The sequence below is a fragment of the Numida meleagris genome, chromosome 4, assembly GCF_002078875.1.
Source record: "Numida meleagris isolate 19003 breed g44 Domestic line chromosome 4, NumMel1.0, whole genome shotgun sequence".
In the NCBI taxonomy this organism is placed as follows: Eukaryota; Metazoa; Chordata; class Aves; order Galliformes; family Numididae; genus Numida; species Numida meleagris.
The window spans coordinates 87154220-87171878 of NC_034412.1; the positions used below are offsets into that span (position 1 = coordinate 87154220).

The following is a 17659-nucleotide window of genomic DNA, read 5'->3' on the forward strand; positions in this document are numbered from 1 at the left end:
AATACCCAGCTCTCAGAGGGCTGATGAGGCATGTTTCTGATATTTTAAAGGATAGACTCTTCCAGTGCATGCAAGTGAAATCCTGATCATGCTCCAACCCCACTTTCTTCAGATTTCACTCAGTAGAAGCAATGTCCTTGAACAACTTTTTTTTTTTGCATTATGAGTTGATTTTGGTCATCTACAACCTTGTCTGTTTATGAACCCAATAAATATTCATTAGCTACTGTCATGCTCAGATTTGGTGCCTCTGATAGTGTTCTACTGCTTGCCTTCAACTCACTGCTTGCTGTTTTTGCAGGTACAGGAAAGTTGTTTCTAATGTGTGTGAAGGTGGTGTAGACCTGCAGCAGAACTTAGCACAGCATTTGTGTCCATTGATTGCTCCCAAGGGACTTCAAATCAGCATCAGAGGAGAAAGCCTGGCTGTTAAGCCTGGAGAGGACATCACCTTCATTGTCAGACAAGAGCAGGTAGAAATAAACACTGGCTTTATTAAACTTTCCTTGCTATTTTTAGGGTTCATCTCTCTCCTACCTGCTTTGCTGCTGAATGAGATTAATTTGTGCTTGAGAAAAAGGTGATTGACTCTCTAAATACTGAAACTTACGCTTCCAAGGGAAACAGACAATCTTGTAAACTCAGTGAACCGTGAAGTTCTGTCCAGAGAAGGGGACTTGTCTCCTCAGCAGCATTTTAGTTATTATTCCTTAAAGGCTTCAGCTTATTGTAAAGTCAAAGCAACTAAATTAGCAGAGTCTCCTTGGACTGGAAATTTCACGTTGTATCAGAGAAGAACAGAAATGCAGGGACCCCTTGATATTCTGGTTTAAGTGCTTTTGAGATTCAGCCTTTCAGGAAGGAATCAGGAAAAGCTTTACAGAAATCAGCAAATACCACAGCATAAGAACATTTATAATGTATTAGTTATGTTGCCAAAGGATTTTTTTTTCCTTCTTCTTCTTCTTCTTCTTCTTCTTTTTTTTTTTTTTTCCCCCTGTATATTGGAGGAGACAATACCCTGAGGCCCTGACTAAAGGCAAGGAGTAACTTTCAGATGTGGTATTTGCCCTGGTATGTTTCTTACTGCTTGCTTTTTAGTATTAGATTCTAACTGTTGTGCTCCAGTTACAGAAGTATTTCCTGACTAACCCCAACTATTTGCAAAAAATTGAAGAAAGCTGGCAAACCGGTGTGACAGATGTTGGGCATTTGGGATTTATTTCTGTGAGGGAATTTGAAGGTGATGTGCAGAACACAGCTCTGCCTAACCCACCTCAGGTTCTGGCTCCAAAGGCTTGCAGAGCACTAACGATAGTGCAGCAAGTCGTGCTTCCTTCTCTTTTCTGTAGTTTGTTTCGAAATGTTTGCTGTAAGACTAGAGCGTTTGATTGTAATTTGGAATCTAACAGTTTTGATTGGCATTTTCACTCTTTTTTCTTCTTTTTCAAACAAAAAGTTCTGAAGACTTCGTGAGTCTCTGTTGGCGATAGACAAACCTTATACAATTATTCAAAACTCTTCCAAAGTCAGGAATCCTGAAGGGAATCCCCATTTTCTGGTAGTCTGCTCAGTGAACAGAACTGAAAAGGAGATGTAGAGGAAATGTAACAGTTTGCTGCCCCCTATGGCTAAGAATAATATTTATACTTGAAGGTCCTGGCCATTAGGATTTAATATATATGATAAAGTCTAATGAGAATTCTTAACAATTAGTGAGTTTAGGAAGCCATCCCACTAAGATAAACCAAAAATACTACTTTCTTTCCCTGCTGATATTAATTGGCTGCTTTATGTGAAGGTGTGCTACTGAGTGCAGGAATGCCAGACACCAGGGACTAAGGAAAGCAGGTTTGGGGCACATTTGTGCAATTTGCAAGTGATCTTGGAAGTAATAATAAGAAAATTAATTTTCTTCAAATTATTTTGGCTGGATTTGTAAATAAATAATTGTACAAAAATCATTTATTTTGTGTGGAAGTTAAAGTACCAGTTCCTTTAAATTCCTTTTCTCTGTGTGAATCATTTGCTATCTGTCCACTGCTCTCTGTCTTTCCTGATCAGGAAAGCAAAAGTGCCATGCTGTTTTGGAGACAGCACTCCCACCTTTACATTAAGAAAGGTATTAGAATAAAACATTAAGAGAAACTTGTGTGTACTGGCTTTCAACACTGGTTTCTGTCTCACCTGGAGAAAATATGCACGTATTCTTGTTAGCATAAGAAAGAGCTAACAAGATCTATTTGCAAGCTAATGTCATCTAAAGAGATGCCACTTAGAGGCACATTGCTGGCAAGAAGGCATCTCTTTTGCTTTCAACTTTAATAATATATTTTCTTTTCTGGTACCCATCTATTGTCAAAATAAAGATGTTAGCTGGAAAAAGTATTCAAAATGAAGAAGCTTTCAAGGTCCTTTATGTGTGTTCAAATATGATGTTTAGGTGTTTGATAACCCTACAGGTTCCTTATTCTGAGTACTCTCTTACAAGATAAGCAATGCTCTTTCATCTGATAAAACATGGAAGAAAATCAACCAAACTGCAAAATAATAAATGGAGAAAAGGAGTGTGTTTTTCTTCCCTTTGTAATGCAAGCATTTGAAAGTTCTAGGCTTTGTTACCTCCTTCGATTTTACATTAATGCTGCCTTTTAGAATTGGATTTTGATGCAAAACTATTTCAGCGTGGCATATGGGAAAGTGAGGTGATTTTTGAGTACTTCAGAGGGTATGAGTCCTTGTCAGATCTGATTGCCATTCAGGTTATTTGTTGAGTGTATACTTTCCTTTCCTGGAGGAAAGGATGATTTTTAAGCCAACAATGTCTTTTCAAAGTATGAAGGATTTTCTATCAAACTTGGCCCTACAGCCCATTTTAACTTGTGTGGCAGTAGTGACAGTGTGCTGTGAGATGTACGCAGGAGCGTATTGCTGAAGGTAGAGGAAGAAGGGAAAGTCATGAAGGCAGTGCTGCCAGTGGTATTAAGAAGGTGTTGCTACTTACAACTAAAATGAATCTTCTTTTCACTCAATCCATATGGCCAGTCCACATAGCACAGGCCTGACTTCTCTCCTGAGCAGACACACCGTAACAACATGAATGATGGGCTTATATTTGTCCTCTGACAACGGCATCAGTCATTGCAGTATTTTAGGCCTGAGTTTAGGAAGACAGTGTTGTTTAAAGGAGCACTTAGCAGAAGTGCAATGAATTGTAAATTATGTGAGATGCTTGACAGAAGTGTTTGGCTGATCTCTTTACTAAACTCAGCTCAGTACTCTGCTTCATTAAGCATGCATATCGTTTTGCAGCCTAGCATGCTGGTTCTAGACCTGCTGGTAACTCTGTCTAATGCAGTACTACTCTGTAGAAGGTACCAGCTTGTATTCTGGGTGTCATAGAGTTGACACAAGAAGAATGTAGTTAGAAGGTGCTATGAAGTTGGTGAGCCTATTAAATCTACTTTATAATTGCACAAGCCAGAAGTTCACTGCCAGCCAGTCACCACAGGCCACTGGATAAGTAGTAGTTTGGAATCACCAGACCATAGCTCCAGAACTTGGGGCTGCTCTGCACCATTATGTTAATTAATGTCCAGATGTATTAAGATAAGAGTGAAGATATCTGTATCATACAACTTGGCCTAGTGGTCTGGGGTGTTTGTTTGTTTTTTTTTTTTTAAGGTAAAGTCTTCCTGAAGAAAGTTAGATTTATCTCTGTGAGTGTGTCCAGCATTCATTACTCTAAAATCTTTGCAATTAGTTTTGCTGTTTTAGCGTAGCTACTGCAATGGAGTCAAAACATTTGGCTGGTGCTGGAAGTGCTGTTGTGATTCAGGAAATGCTTAAAATAACATGTCCTGTCTGTTTAGGTTCTGACCCTTTGAAGTGTTGTTGATATATTCTCCTTTTAGGGTGATATATTGAATACCAAGTACCAGGTGGATCTTGGTGATGGCTTTAAGGCGATATATGTGAACCTTACAATGACTGGGGAACCCATCCGTCACCGTTATGAGAATCCTGGGATTTACCGTGTCTCGGTGAAGGCTGAAAACGTTGCTGGACATGATGAGTCTGTAGTGTTCGTCCAAGTCAACTGTAAGTCACCTCTTTGATTTTCTTATTTTTACTGCTGCATACAAACTCTGATAGCAATGAAGTAGTTGAGAATATTACTAGTCACATTTAGGAAAAATACATTTTTTTTCCAATAACCTCATGCAATTTTGCATTGCTGTGTGCTGTTAGTATAGAGACTTGTAAACCTAATTTATAAAAGAAGGTCAGAGTTAGTTTTGTTTAGATTTGGGAGAAAGATGGTATATTAATCTTTTAAATAGCAAGCATTCCTCAGTTCAGTTCTCAGATTTTACCCCTCTTCCTGACTCAAGACCTTGTTGGCAGACTTAGCAGCTAAAATTTAGAACTTCAAGCTATGTTTTTTTGTGCTGTATGGAGCAAGTGAATAGACATATTGATAAAAGTATGAGCTCTTGTATGACTTTCAAAAATTATGAGTTGACGGAAGGATCAAAACCTCAACAGTTCTAGAAGTCAGGTTACTTATTAAAGTCCTTAACTCTAGTTTTCGGTAGTTAATTCTTACAAAGTTTTAAAGTATTACTTGGATTTAACTTTGTATTGACAGGCAGTATAACTTGACTTAGACCTCTCTCCCTGTCTTCTTAATTAAGACCTAAAAGAACTCATTGAATAGATTCAAAAGAAAAGAATGGTGAAGCACAGGGATATCACACACTGTAGCAGACTTAATGCACCTCAACCATCTCTTAATTGAAATAAAGAAGGAAACTCTTAACTGGAACGAATTTTTCCTCTTCCTTCGAGATTCAAGACAGCAATCACTTTGTCTGTTTTCAGATGTGTCAAAAATTTTAAACCAGGAAAAAGTAAAGGAAAAGATACACTCATCTTGTATTCTCCAGTTGTCTCTTTCCTCTGATGTGAGTGGTGTCTTCCATCCTAACAACAGAAACCACTAGAGCCAAATACAGAGCTGTGCACAAATCCACGTGTTTTATGTCAGCCGGTCTGGTGGCTGCTGCTATTTCTTCTTTTTGCTCTTCAGAGCCTCAATCCAGAGTTTCTGTTTCTGCTTTGATTAACAGGTGGAGCCCAATCCATTAATGCTAATGGCTAATCTCCTATTAAAATCAAAAGGAAACAATTAAAGTCTAATTTTCCATCTCCGTTTCATTACCTGTTTATTTATTGTTTTTAGTTTTTTGCTTTTTTTTTTACATAATTTGACAACTCCAGAGAGCTCGGATAAATTACTAAATGTTTTACCTTTACTTTTTAGTAGTGTCTGGGTGTTGAGAAATAAATTAAGCACTCCTCTATCCTCTACATCCTCTATCCAGGGAGGAAGCCTTCCTATTTTCTAGAGAATAACAAACAGTAACAAGCCCTGATGGAAAGCTGAACAACTGCTTTCTCAAGATATGCTTCTGATTTGATGTACATCTGGATAAACAGTTAAATTAAAAGATGTTAAATTGTGTTTTATGCAGTGGGTTTATAACTTCTATTTTTCAAGAATACAGTGGTTGGGTATTTAAAAGGACTTTGGTGCTGAAGTAGAGTCAACCAAATACTGCTGCCAGACTTGGATGATTTCAGAGCTCATTGTGAGCTTCTCCATTAGTTCTGTAAGTGATCTGAAAGACACATGGACATGTGTTACTCAGCATGCTTGAATAAACAGTTCATATGGAATTTAAACTGTTCAAAGTAAATTATAGGATTTGAGGAAATTAGCTGGCACTAATTAACTGATAGAGCTGCCTTCTAGAGAAACACTAATAGCTACTCAGGGCCATTTTTCATTGTGGTGTGTCATGCAAACAGAAATGTCCAGTGTCCTGTTTTCACTGTATTCTCATCTGATGTGTTCTCAGATAAATTTTATGAATGACAAATAGTAAAGGAAATATTTTTAACTCCCTTGAAGTTCTGTTGGTATGAGAAGCTGGTAATACAGAACAATTATATACATTTTGGCCTGTGATTTGTACTTGCTGATCCAGATTACAAGCAATTTATTTATAAACTGTAAAAGAAATTAAAGTAAGTCTGATAGGTAGAATAGATAACCCAGTATAAAAAGAACTCAAGACGAAATAGACATACATTTTCTTTTTCATGCAGCAAAACCGTAATCACTACAGTGTTGAATATATACATATATTATTTTTTTTTGAGGGGGTGTAGAAATTGATATAGAGAAATAGGAAGCTTGGAAAACTGTACTGAAATTGTAGCCTTGTTAAGCAGAAATATAAGTCAACTTCATTCCTCGTTATGTACATTCAAGATGCTATAAGGTTGTTCAAGTATATTATGGAATTGTGTGATTGAGAAGAGGAGAAAGACTATCCATAATTACTATTAGCACTTTCCCATACAGGAATGGTAAACTCTTGATTCAAGAGCCAAACAACTTCCCCTATGAAAATTTTGAAAATGCAGTAACCTTCTTCAGGATGAAAGCCATATCTCAAAATTATCAGTTTCCTATGTGAGAATGGAAATATATGGCAGAATCAAAACAGTGGTGCAGATTCCTTCCAGGCTTCTTTATTTTGCATAATCAGTAAGAAAATGTATTTCTAAGAGGAGAAGATTTAATGGAATTCCTACTATTTTAATTTTTCTCAAGACACCAGCAACAGGAAGAGTATTTCAATTCAGCTTCAATAAAGAAGCTGTTGAAGAAACCTTTTCTTTAAAAACAGCATGTTTTTGAATTCGTGTAGATGGTTAAAGACTCGTCAGCAAAAATGCAGAATGAAAGTAGAGCCTTATGTTTGGTTGAAGCAGCACAAAGTCTGACTGAAGTGAGGAAGAAAAGGAGGGTATGATCAGTTTGGACAATTTACTCTCAGAGAAGTTCTGTCAGTTTAATCAAAGTGCATTGGAAGTGAATGGAAGTGAATTCAGTCAATAAAGGAGAATAAGAGAAAGGCCTTGAAATAGTGTTAATTACATTTAAGTCTGAACTGAAATGAAAGACATTTTTATGAATTAAAAAATACATCGAGTAGAGAAAAAATTATGGGTTAGTATTCACTCTGTTTAATGAATGTATTTAGGACGACATAGCACATTGGTACCCTGAATAGATAGCGCAGCTGAAGTTAAGAAATTCTAGTTATCACATTATAATATTAAAAAGCTTGTACCTTCAGACATTCTGAAAAAGATACACTCAGAGACCTCTGAAACAAAAATGATTTTCAATTAATGCTGTTGTACTTTGGAACAAAATATGCCACTAAGATAAAATCAGATGAAATCATTTTAATGATATGCTTCTTTTGTATCTTTTATATAAATTATAGTGTTTACAGCATTTGTAGGAAAAGTTCTGAAAGAAACAAACTTAATCAAAAAGCACATTTCCAGGGGTTATCTCTCTTGATTTGCAAATAAATGCTTCTCTGGTGTACATATTTATTTTAAAGCATGCATTAATTAGCTTATGTGGAGTGAGCCCAACAGCTGATATTTTACAATGAAAACGAACACTCAGCAACATTATCCAGTTTTCTGCTTTTCACTTAGCAGCTTGAGATTTTTTAGATTTCTATTCATTCGATCGTTTTTACTTAAAACAGATTGCCATTTCCATTTTGGATCTGTAATACTTGCTTATGCTGTCTAAAATTGAACATGCACAAAAAAAGTGGACAACATAAAGGTTCATTTTGATTATTTGTCACATTGCTGACCTGTTTTGCTTTTTGGGTTTTGTTGTTGATGGATATATTTTTTTTTACTATGTTTATTTTTGGTTGAAGTCCTTCCAATTATGTCCATAGCTTTCAACACAGATGTAAAGGCAGGAGAGAGAGAAAAGTAAGTTCAAGACCTTATATTGTACAGGTGAGAGGCTTTTGGCAAAAAAAGTTGTTACTATATTGATGGATTCAGTGATTTAAGTAAGGTTTCAGTGACGTTTTGTGAACTTTGTTCAGCTCCTCTGCAGGCTTTAAATTTAGAAGTGGTTCCAGTCATTGGCAGAAACCAGGAGGTGAATCTGACAGCCATCATATTGCCCAAGAACCCTAATTTGACAGTCTTCTACTGGTGGATAGGAAACAATCTTCAGGTACTTGAATGGTTGCAACTGACATTATTTTCTGTCTCTTTCCAATAGAAATCACATAACACCTTTTATTTTATCATAGAATCATAGAAAGTTTTGGGTTGGAAGGCAAAAATCATTTCGTTCCAACCCCCTGCCACAGGCAGAGATACCTTCCTTTAGGCCATGTTGTCCAGAGCACCATCCAACCTGGTCTTGAGCATTCTTAGAGATGGGACATCCACAGCTTCTCTGGGCTGTACCAGTGCCTCACCATCCTCATAGTATAGATTTTTTTCCTTATATTTAATCTATAGTTACCTTCATTCAGCTTAAACCTCTTGTCCTATCACTATGTGCCCTTGTAAAAACAGCAATAAACATGCATGTATTTCAACTGGGAATATTTCTTGTCTAACTGGGTTAATTTTTTTTAAGGCAATTCTTCAGTAACAGATATGTAAAATATTTCCTTTATGAAGGAGACGAAGTATGACACAGGAATGCTTCAGATAAGCACAATGAACTTTCATCTTGTAAATGTGCTGTCTACTGTAATCCTTATCTGTGTCTGTTCATTGTTATTGACTTTGCCATTGCCAGAACAGGCACTACAAACTGATGTAATCTTGTCATAGGATGGGGAGAGAGATTTCTAATACATACAGATGTGGTCAGGGAGTAGAGTATCTCAAATTCGCCTTGAAAGTTATGATAAACTGGTGCACTTCCATGGGTCATGACAAGAGTAATCCACCTGACCTTGACTGTACCCCACATTTTTCCAGGCAGATGACTTGCTGAATATGATCCTGTAAAGATCACAGAATCGTAGAATATCCTGAATTAGAAAGGACCCACAAGGATCATCAAGTCCAGCTCCTGGCTCTACACAGCACCACCCAAGCCCCAAACTCTATGTCAGAGTGGTGTCCAAACACTCTCTGAGCTGCAGCAGCTCGGGGCCATGCGCACTGCCCTGGGCAGGCTGTTCCATGCCCACTGCCCTCTGGTGCAGACTCTTTCCCTAACCCCCACGTGCCCCTCCCCTGACACAGCTCCATGCTGTTCCCTTGGGTCCTGTCGTTGTCACCAGAGAGCAGAGCTCAGCGCTGCTCCTCCACAACCTGTGAGGAGCTGCAGCCACCATGAGGCCTCCCCTCAGCTCCTCTGCTCTGGGCTGAACAAACCGAGGGGCCTCAGTAACTCAGATTTGTGAGCCTAATTCCAAATCCATTTATTTCAGTGGGATCTGAATAAAAACCTAATACTCTGATTATTCTCACAGAAATATTTGACTAATCTAGCAGCTATTCTGTTTATAAAGGATCCATCTGGGTAAAGAAACAGTCTTTACTGTAAATTATAATTGAGTAATTTGATAAAACGTTGACCAGCGTTCTAAAAATATAGTTGATGTGCAACTTTTTTGCTGATATTTTAGTGGCAGTCTCTTCAGATAACTATTCTCGTGGTTGTTGTTGAAATTCTATTTTCTACTTTTCTTTGCTTTTAAAGCCACTTCTTACATTGGACAGTTTTCTGGTGACGAGGTTCGCTGTGACAGGTGATGTCAGAGTGACAGTGCAGGCATCCTGCGGGAACTCCATGCTTCAGGATTCCAAAGTTGTTCATGTTTTTGGTGAGTTGTTACTACATTTGATTTTTAGTTGTTGCTTCATGTGTACTTGCTTTACATCTCTGTTAAACCAGCACAGGCAGAACTGAACCTCTTGTAAGATTAGGTCTAATGCCACATTCAATTTCTAAAATTAGAGGGATGAAGTATCACTTGGTAACTTTACATAAAGTTAAGTAGTTAATCTTATGGAATGGTTTCACTTGAAACCTTTTGTTTCCTTTGTTTATTCTAAGTGTTACTGTGTATCTCCAGTACTTTGTGTAGCAATAACATTGAAATAGCATTTTTTCTTATGACTACAGAGTTTGTTAGAATTTCTAAATACAGTAGTTTAAATACTGCTGAAAAAAAAGAATTAGTTGTCTATGTACTCTCAGCATTAAAACAGCGTGACATATTTGCCTTCTCCCACCATGTACAACCATTCCTTCAACATTTGTCTGAGAGTCTGAATTATTGCTCTTTTGTAAATATTGAGCTCTTCAGTAGAAGAAGCTGAACTTCTACTGTTGTTTCACATTATGCCCCAGTATACTTTTCTGCGTCTAGTAATGTAGTGTCAAGGCATAATATATAAAGAAAAATGTAGAGCTGGCAAATTTATTGTATTTGCATTTGTGCTGTCACATGTGGGAATTGTGATATGTAAAAGTTTCATTTTAATGCAGAGCTAAAATTCATGAAATACACAAATGAAACATATCTGTGACTTGAACGCTGAAAGAGGATTCTGGTACTTTTGCTTTTAGCATGCTTACTAATTTAAAATAATTGTGAAAACCATGCTTATGTTAAACAGAGCTTTTACAAACCTTCTCATTTAGGAAGATAAATGGATTTAACATTTATGCAATCACTTACAAGTGCACCCACTTTTTTGAAAAGCTTTAGAAGTGTAAACACTCTTAGTGAAATGAAATTAATGACTTTGGTTTCCAACATGTTGGCAAATCCTGATCTGAAGAGCAAGAAGGTACTGTTCATCAAGGATATGAAACCTTTGGAATAGAAAAGCACATTGAAATGGAATTCTGCCCAAACTGTTCAGGAGGTCATGTTTGAGTCACTCCTGCATTCTAGAGAATCTCCTTCCCTCCTTTGCATTAGCTTCCCCTGGTTTTCTTTTAAGGAGCTTGTAAGGAAAAAAGGTAGATTTTAGAGACTGTTTGCTGAGGAATAGCCTTTTTCTAGTATTTTAGATATTTTGGACATCATCCAGAGAAATGTTTGGGTATATCTTATTTTTTTTAATTTTTTTTTAAAGAGGGCGGTAGTTAGCCTTTCGTATTTTGAACAGAATTTCTGTTCTGGTTTTTGTAGCTAGTCTATGGAATACATAAAGTATCAATTTTCCATGAAAAACAGGAACATGTAACAGGTAAAAAACACTTTCATGATTCAGCAGAATAGAATCCTTTGGCACATTCCCATTAAAAATAAAAGAAACCAATCGTACTTCTGTGGTATGTTGTCTAAAAGAAAAATTACTGAGAAGGTTATGACCCCAGAACACGAATGTAAATCTGTTTTTTTTTTTCCCCTACTGCTTTTTTAATCTCTAGGCACAAATTTGATGATATTGATGAAAATACAAAAAGAAATTGAGTGCCTGACAGGAATGTACTTTTGTTCCATGTTGCACTGTAGGCTCCTGGGGGAAGGATTTGTTTTTTTTCCTTTCCTCTTTGAACAATGGATTATAGTGGGGTTCCTAGATACTGCAGTGCTGCATAGATACTATGTATGTATATATACATACATATACACACATACATCTACACACACGTATATGTATATAGATGTAGGAATGTATGTAAGTAGATAAATGTATATGAAAATATATACAAAACTGTTTTTGCAATCAGGTTGTCAGTGATTCAGAAGTATTTTTTTGTCTTTCTAGATCATTTTCACGTTCTTCCTCTGAAGTTTACCAAGCACCTGGACATGTACAACCCCGACATACCAGAGTGGAGGGAAGATATAGGGCGTGTAGTAACACGACTTCTTGCAAAGGTGCTCTTTCAGATTGCTCATAAAATGTTCCCTTTCCAGTCATAAAACTTGAAGGTTAGGTTAATGCCTTCTTGTTTTAGAAAAGAAAAAAAAAAAAAAGAAGCAGAGCAAAATAATAAAATGAACCTCATGAGCCACATTTCAAACAAATTTGAGCCCAGTGTCATTTCTTTGGGCAAGCTGTAGATGATGACATCATAATATGGAAAAGTTCAGTTCTAACACAGCCTAATTGGCAATTAATGCTAAATATTGCTCTCTGGAATTAGCGATAGATATACTGGTGAATATTGCCGACTCCAAAGCAGGAAGAGTAGGTTAAATGTGATGTATGTAGAGTAAAGCAAAGGATACTGTGTAATATAAAGACAGACTTTGTGAAGAAACAAAGCAGAGAGAAAGAATTCACAGTGTCAGTTGTGGAGATCCAAAAATTATATATAACACATGGGCAGGCAGTTTGTACAGCTGTTTTTTTTTTGGATCATGTTTGCAAAAGAAATGTGGACTGGGAGCAGTTGAATCATGTAGATTAAATCAAGTACAAAGCCACAGAACAGTTCTGTGAGATAACTGAAGAGCTCTCCATAAAAATTGTCAGATCTGGAGCTGTGCTCTTAGATACACACACTGCCCACAGCAGAGGATGCACATACAGACTGTCTGTGAGGAGATTACCACTGTGTTGCAGGTTGATGATGTCTTTACAATGGTTGTGTTTGAAATCAATTGACTTTTCCTGGATTTGCAGTAGTGCAAATCAAATTTTGTAATTTTGACTTCATACAGTTTCCTGCTTTTTTTTTTTTAAATCTTCATATCAAATGTCAAGTTGCATTCCTACTTTTATCTGTTTACACATTCTACAAGCACTGTCAGTCTAACAAATATTTTAGTATCTTTTAAAATTGGCCTTTCGTTTTAACAAATAATAAATCATTTGCAAGGATGCAAGACAATATTTGTTTTGGGAAGGGCTATGGAAAATGCCCTGCATGTTGTCATTAGAATTTTGTGACTGTATTATGAGGGCTACTCCAAAAAGTAAAGCCTCCTATTTTTTTATGTTGGCCCACAGTATCAGAGGTGAATGTTGGTGGTATGGCAGTAGAGGTTGAACCTTCCTGGCAATATTCCATTATATTTGGTTATTGTGTGACAGGTGGCAGCAGAGGGGCAGTCTGACAAAAAGGCATCTGAAATGGAAGTGCAGATGAAACAAAGGTGTGTCATTGAGTTCCTCCATGTGGAAAGGATGGCACTCACTGACATTCATTGACATTTGCTGAACACTTATAGAGACCAAACATTGGATGTGAACACAGTGAGGCAGTGGGTGATGCGTTTCAGTAGTGGTGACAGGGACAGTGGCTCACCTCTGCTGGTGCAGACTGTAACCAGCAGAGCATACAGGCTCTTATTTATCACTAATGAAAATGCACAGCTAATGATGGTGGCTATGCTGAAAAAGAGTATTTTGTAGCTGAGAACTTGCTCTATCAAATAGTGTTATTGTAGTCTTTGTAGCTGCTGGAGTTTCCATGGAGATAAATAGGAGGCATTACTTTTGGAGTGACCTAGGTAACACATGAAGGAATTTGGGTCAGAAAACAAAATTTGTACAAACTATTTTAAAAAGCAGTGTATTTGTCTTTCACTGGGAGGTGCAGGTATTCATACCAGGTTCAGAGAATGAACCTAAGTGCTGTTAATCTCACCCTGGGAGAGTACTGTCTGTCCATTAAAAAAGTAAGAGTAGGAAAAGAAAAAAGGAAAGTAGCTTCCCTAAGGTTAAGTTAGCTATAATGAATATGCCTGTCTAAGTCTACTAAGTGTCTGAATGGCCCACTAAACATTCTGTGTGACTTAGGAATTATTTTTAAAATTACCCTAAAAATGAAAAGCCATTGTAGTTTTGCTAAAACTGTATGCCACTTCATTATGCTTCTTTCCATGATGCCACTAATTCTTCTAATCTTCAAAGAACCCCTCACATTTCAGCTAATTCATGCTTGGCTTTGTTCACGTTTTAGCTTCTGCTGGAATCTACCCTAAATGTGAGAGATGTGAACACTAAAGAATAAAAGACTCACAAACTATTATTCATCTATTTTATATAAAATACAAAGGATATTCTCCTATAGTTTGCCATATACATTTGTCTTCACAGGAAACCAATATACCAGAAGAAACACTTATGACTGTTGTGAAACCTGGTCTGCCCACAACTGCTGACTTGCACGTGCTGCTACCAGCAAATCAACCTAAAAGGAAGAGAAGTGTTACTAGTGATAAGGTAACCAAAACAATGTAACTAGTGACAGGACGAGGGGGAATGGCCTCAAGTTGTTCCAGGGGAGATTTAGGCTGGACGTTAGGAAATACTTTTTTTCTGAAGGAGTGGTCAGGCGCTGGAATGGGCTGCCCAGGGAGGTGGTTGAGTCACCGACCCTGGAGGCGTTCAAGAAACGTTTAGACGTTGTGTTGAGTGACATGGTTTAGTGGGGTTATTGGTGGTAGGTGGATGGTTGGACTGACAGGTCTTTTCCAACCTAGCTAATTCTATTACTCTATGATTCTATGACAATGTATATGTGGTTAGAGCGATCTTCATCCCATTTTGAAATCAGTGGCTGTACTCTCTTTTTCTTTATGTGAGATTGAAAGGTATAACTTGACTATATAAAGATCTCTCTCCTGTCTGATAAGAGATATGTAAAAGCCAACAATAGGTATGGCTGCTGTGTATGGCAGTGTTTATCCCACCTTTTATAGTAAGGAATAAATCCTGCCAGATGAGAAGAAGCAGAAGATATAATTATTGTTCTACTAAACGACAGCCTGCAATAAGCCTTAGTGCCTCTTCATGCTTAAAAAAAAATGAAAAAAAAAAAAAGAGAAACAACAGTGATGACATATCAATCTGTGAAGACTGGTAGAGCAAAAGGGAGTGTTTCTGAAAAGAGACAAACCATTTCTTCACTTCTTCAAAAGCAAATTATGTCCAACAGAAACAGAACCTTAACAGCTGACCTGTAATAGCTGACCTGAAGAACATTAAGCGGGTAGTTTCTGCCTTTATCAGCTAACGTCCTTTTCAATTGCCAAGAAGCAAATACAGTGAACAAGGCAATGAAAATATAATATTAACTTCTCTGTCCCTCTTTCCAAACCACGTCCCTTCCATAATAAAAATGTTATACTAGAAGAAGATCAGAATATAGTTTTGCCCTTGCTTGTTAATTTAGAATTTATGATATTTGTCCTTTTGCTGTTATAATGAAGGAAGAAATCCCAACTCTGTGTTTGCATATTGCAATTCAAATCCTACCTGTTATGAAGAATCACAGTGTAAGATATTTTGAATTTTGAAGGGCATTTTACCACTCTATTAGGCAAGATTACAGTATTCAAAATGTTAGAAGTAGAGAAGACAAAGCTCTCATAGAAACAATATTGGTAGATTGTTTATAGTGTTGTTGTGGTACAATTGTGAAGGTCCAAAAGAGTATATTGTTGTTGTCCAAGTACTTGAATAGATTCCTTAAAGAAACAGTGGTGTGAAATAGGTGGAGAACAGTGTGAATGCACAGAATATATCCCAAATCTTAGTTACTGCTCTTCCTCTGTAATCATAATGGGAATCCTTAGGAGTCTGAAATCCTGATTATACTGCAGGAAACAGTTAATTTTAATAGGTTGTTTCTTTTGTAGTGAGCTATTTCTGATCTCTGGCTATTGTCCAGGTGAGTATTAGCACTTCAAAATTACTTACATCTTTCTACTTCTTTAAGAGGCAGGGTGCAGCTTCCAAAGGAAATTCTTTCTCTTTATTCCAAGCATATTTGGAATGGATGTCTTTAATAATTTAAATGAACTGATGATGATGGATTCTTGGGTTCCGCAAACATTTTATTTCTGTGCAAAACGTTATGCATATTAGTTCCCTTTACATCTCAGCTGTTATATTAGTGTTGTGCTTCAATGCATTTTGAAGAATATAGTCAATTATAGTCAATGCTGTCTCCATTTTTTCATTGTTTCTGTATGAAATACCCCATGAGTTACTCTGTAGCTTAAGGAAGAACAATAATATATCACAAATTATTTGGGAAAACTTGTTTATGTGGGCTAGTCACATGGGGTACAAACCTGTGGAAGTGTAGTTCCTATGGACGTAGGTGGAAACCCAGGAGTAAGGACAGAAATAATGAAAATGATATAATTGCTTGAGGAAAAAAACAGAGCAAATGTTGGGTGTCTCGAATACCTGCCAGGAAATTATGTTTCCAGAAGTAAGCTACAAGACTCAGTAACTGAGTTTACTGGTTGAAAGTTAGATTAGGCTAAAGCAGTGGTCCCTCTTGCCTTGTATCCCATGAATGTGTGAATGAGTCTTGACCAAGACTAAGTAACTCTATTTCAGTGGTGCCAACATCACTTTAAAGGCTTTAAATCAACATTGTTCTCATACTCATTCTCTTTTCAGACATCAGGCAAAAAGATAAATACTTAAAAGCTATCTGGAATAATTTTCTTGTAAAATAACTGGGGCCATGTTCACATCACCATTAGATTGAGTCATTCCTCTGCAAAATATCTAATAAAGTCAGTGGAATGGCTTCTGAAGTTAAACGTTCCTCAATATGAGTGTGGATATTTGAATCTAAACCTTTGTGAAGTCTCTCCATAACATGAGAGAGACGGCAGGGATTTCTATCTGTTATACTGCAAAGGCTTCTCAAAGATGAGCACCATAATTGGTAAAATGATAAAAAGAGCTTCTTGTGAAGGTTTCATGGATATAAAGCGTATTTCTAATTTGTCATACTGTGGGAAATTGTGTCTTAAATTATAAGGCATAGAGTATAAAACTAGCTTTGATCTTTTAGAAGATTACCCATGTTGAAGACACAAGGAAGTAAAATGGCAAATTCAGCCAATTTGTCATCTGGGGTTAGAATACGATGGTGTATTTAATGGTTCTGCTCCATAAAAATGTGAGCAACCATATTTTAGTATACTCTGCCTATTGGAGAAAAATAGAAGAAATCCTGATTTTTTCCACATGAATGGATGTATATATTTCTGCAGAGTATTGTTAAAAATTAGACATGAATGGAATCCATCCCATTATAGCAAAAGAGATGACTTGAATTATGACATGCAGTTCATTATGAAATAGCGGTTGCTTTTCATAGCAAAAAATCTAAAGTGACATTGCAGGTTGTCTTTTGATAGGGTTAGAAAAATTGATAGAGTTTTTAATATGGATTATGCAGTCTTTGAGTTATAACTGAGGTAAACCCAACAGTGCATGCAAATATAACATGCTGTCTGTCACGTACTGGGTAAACTTAAAGGGTTTGGTATGCAGAAAGAAAGACTGGGCTATTAAAGATTTGACATTCTCAGCATTTGCAGCTTGTGGAGTTTTGCATGTTTTTTTACTATGGAATTTCTTCAAGATTTCAGCTCTTCAGTGACAAGTGCTTTCTAAATTTCTCTCCATACAATAAACCAGAGGTTTTCCTTTTCAGAGTACTGAGTGTCTCAAAGTAGAACTGAGTGAAAGAGGAGTGAGACGTTCTCTCTTTTGTGTTTTCAGAGAATAGCGGCTATAAAGCAGGCCTTGAATGCACACAACATCAGTTTCTTTCTGCGAGGAGGATACTGGGTCTTAGTGACGTTAGCAGACTCCGATTCAGGTAAATATATAAATAAAACACTGGGTGCTTGTTAGAGCTCTGATGGGTTAAGGAGAAAGTCTCCATATCAATATACGTATATGTACGTACATACAAATGCATGTATTTACTTGGGAGTTACTACATATAGATAGACACACATATGTACATTCCTATGTAAATATATATATATACATATAT

General features: G+C 36.9%; 1 protein-coding gene across 1 annotated transcript in view; it reads left to right on the top strand.

The window, feature by feature from the left end:
* The window catches only part of SORCS2 (sortilin related VPS10 domain containing receptor 2), a 550592-nt gene that overhangs the window by 510511 nt on the left and 22422 nt on the right, over positions 1–17659 (top strand). Inside the window, exons 18-24 of the mRNA XM_021395917.1 lie at positions 302–473; positions 3915–4101; positions 8004–8137; positions 9632–9755; positions 11659–11771; positions 13942–14067; positions 17380–17479. Coding sequence (XP_021251592.1) covers positions 302–473; positions 3915–4101; positions 8004–8137; positions 9632–9755; positions 11659–11771; positions 13942–14067; positions 17380–17479 — 956 coding nt within the window. The remainder of the gene's footprint in view (positions 1–301; positions 474–3914; positions 4102–8003; positions 8138–9631; positions 9756–11658; positions 11772–13941; positions 14068–17379; positions 17480–17659) is intronic.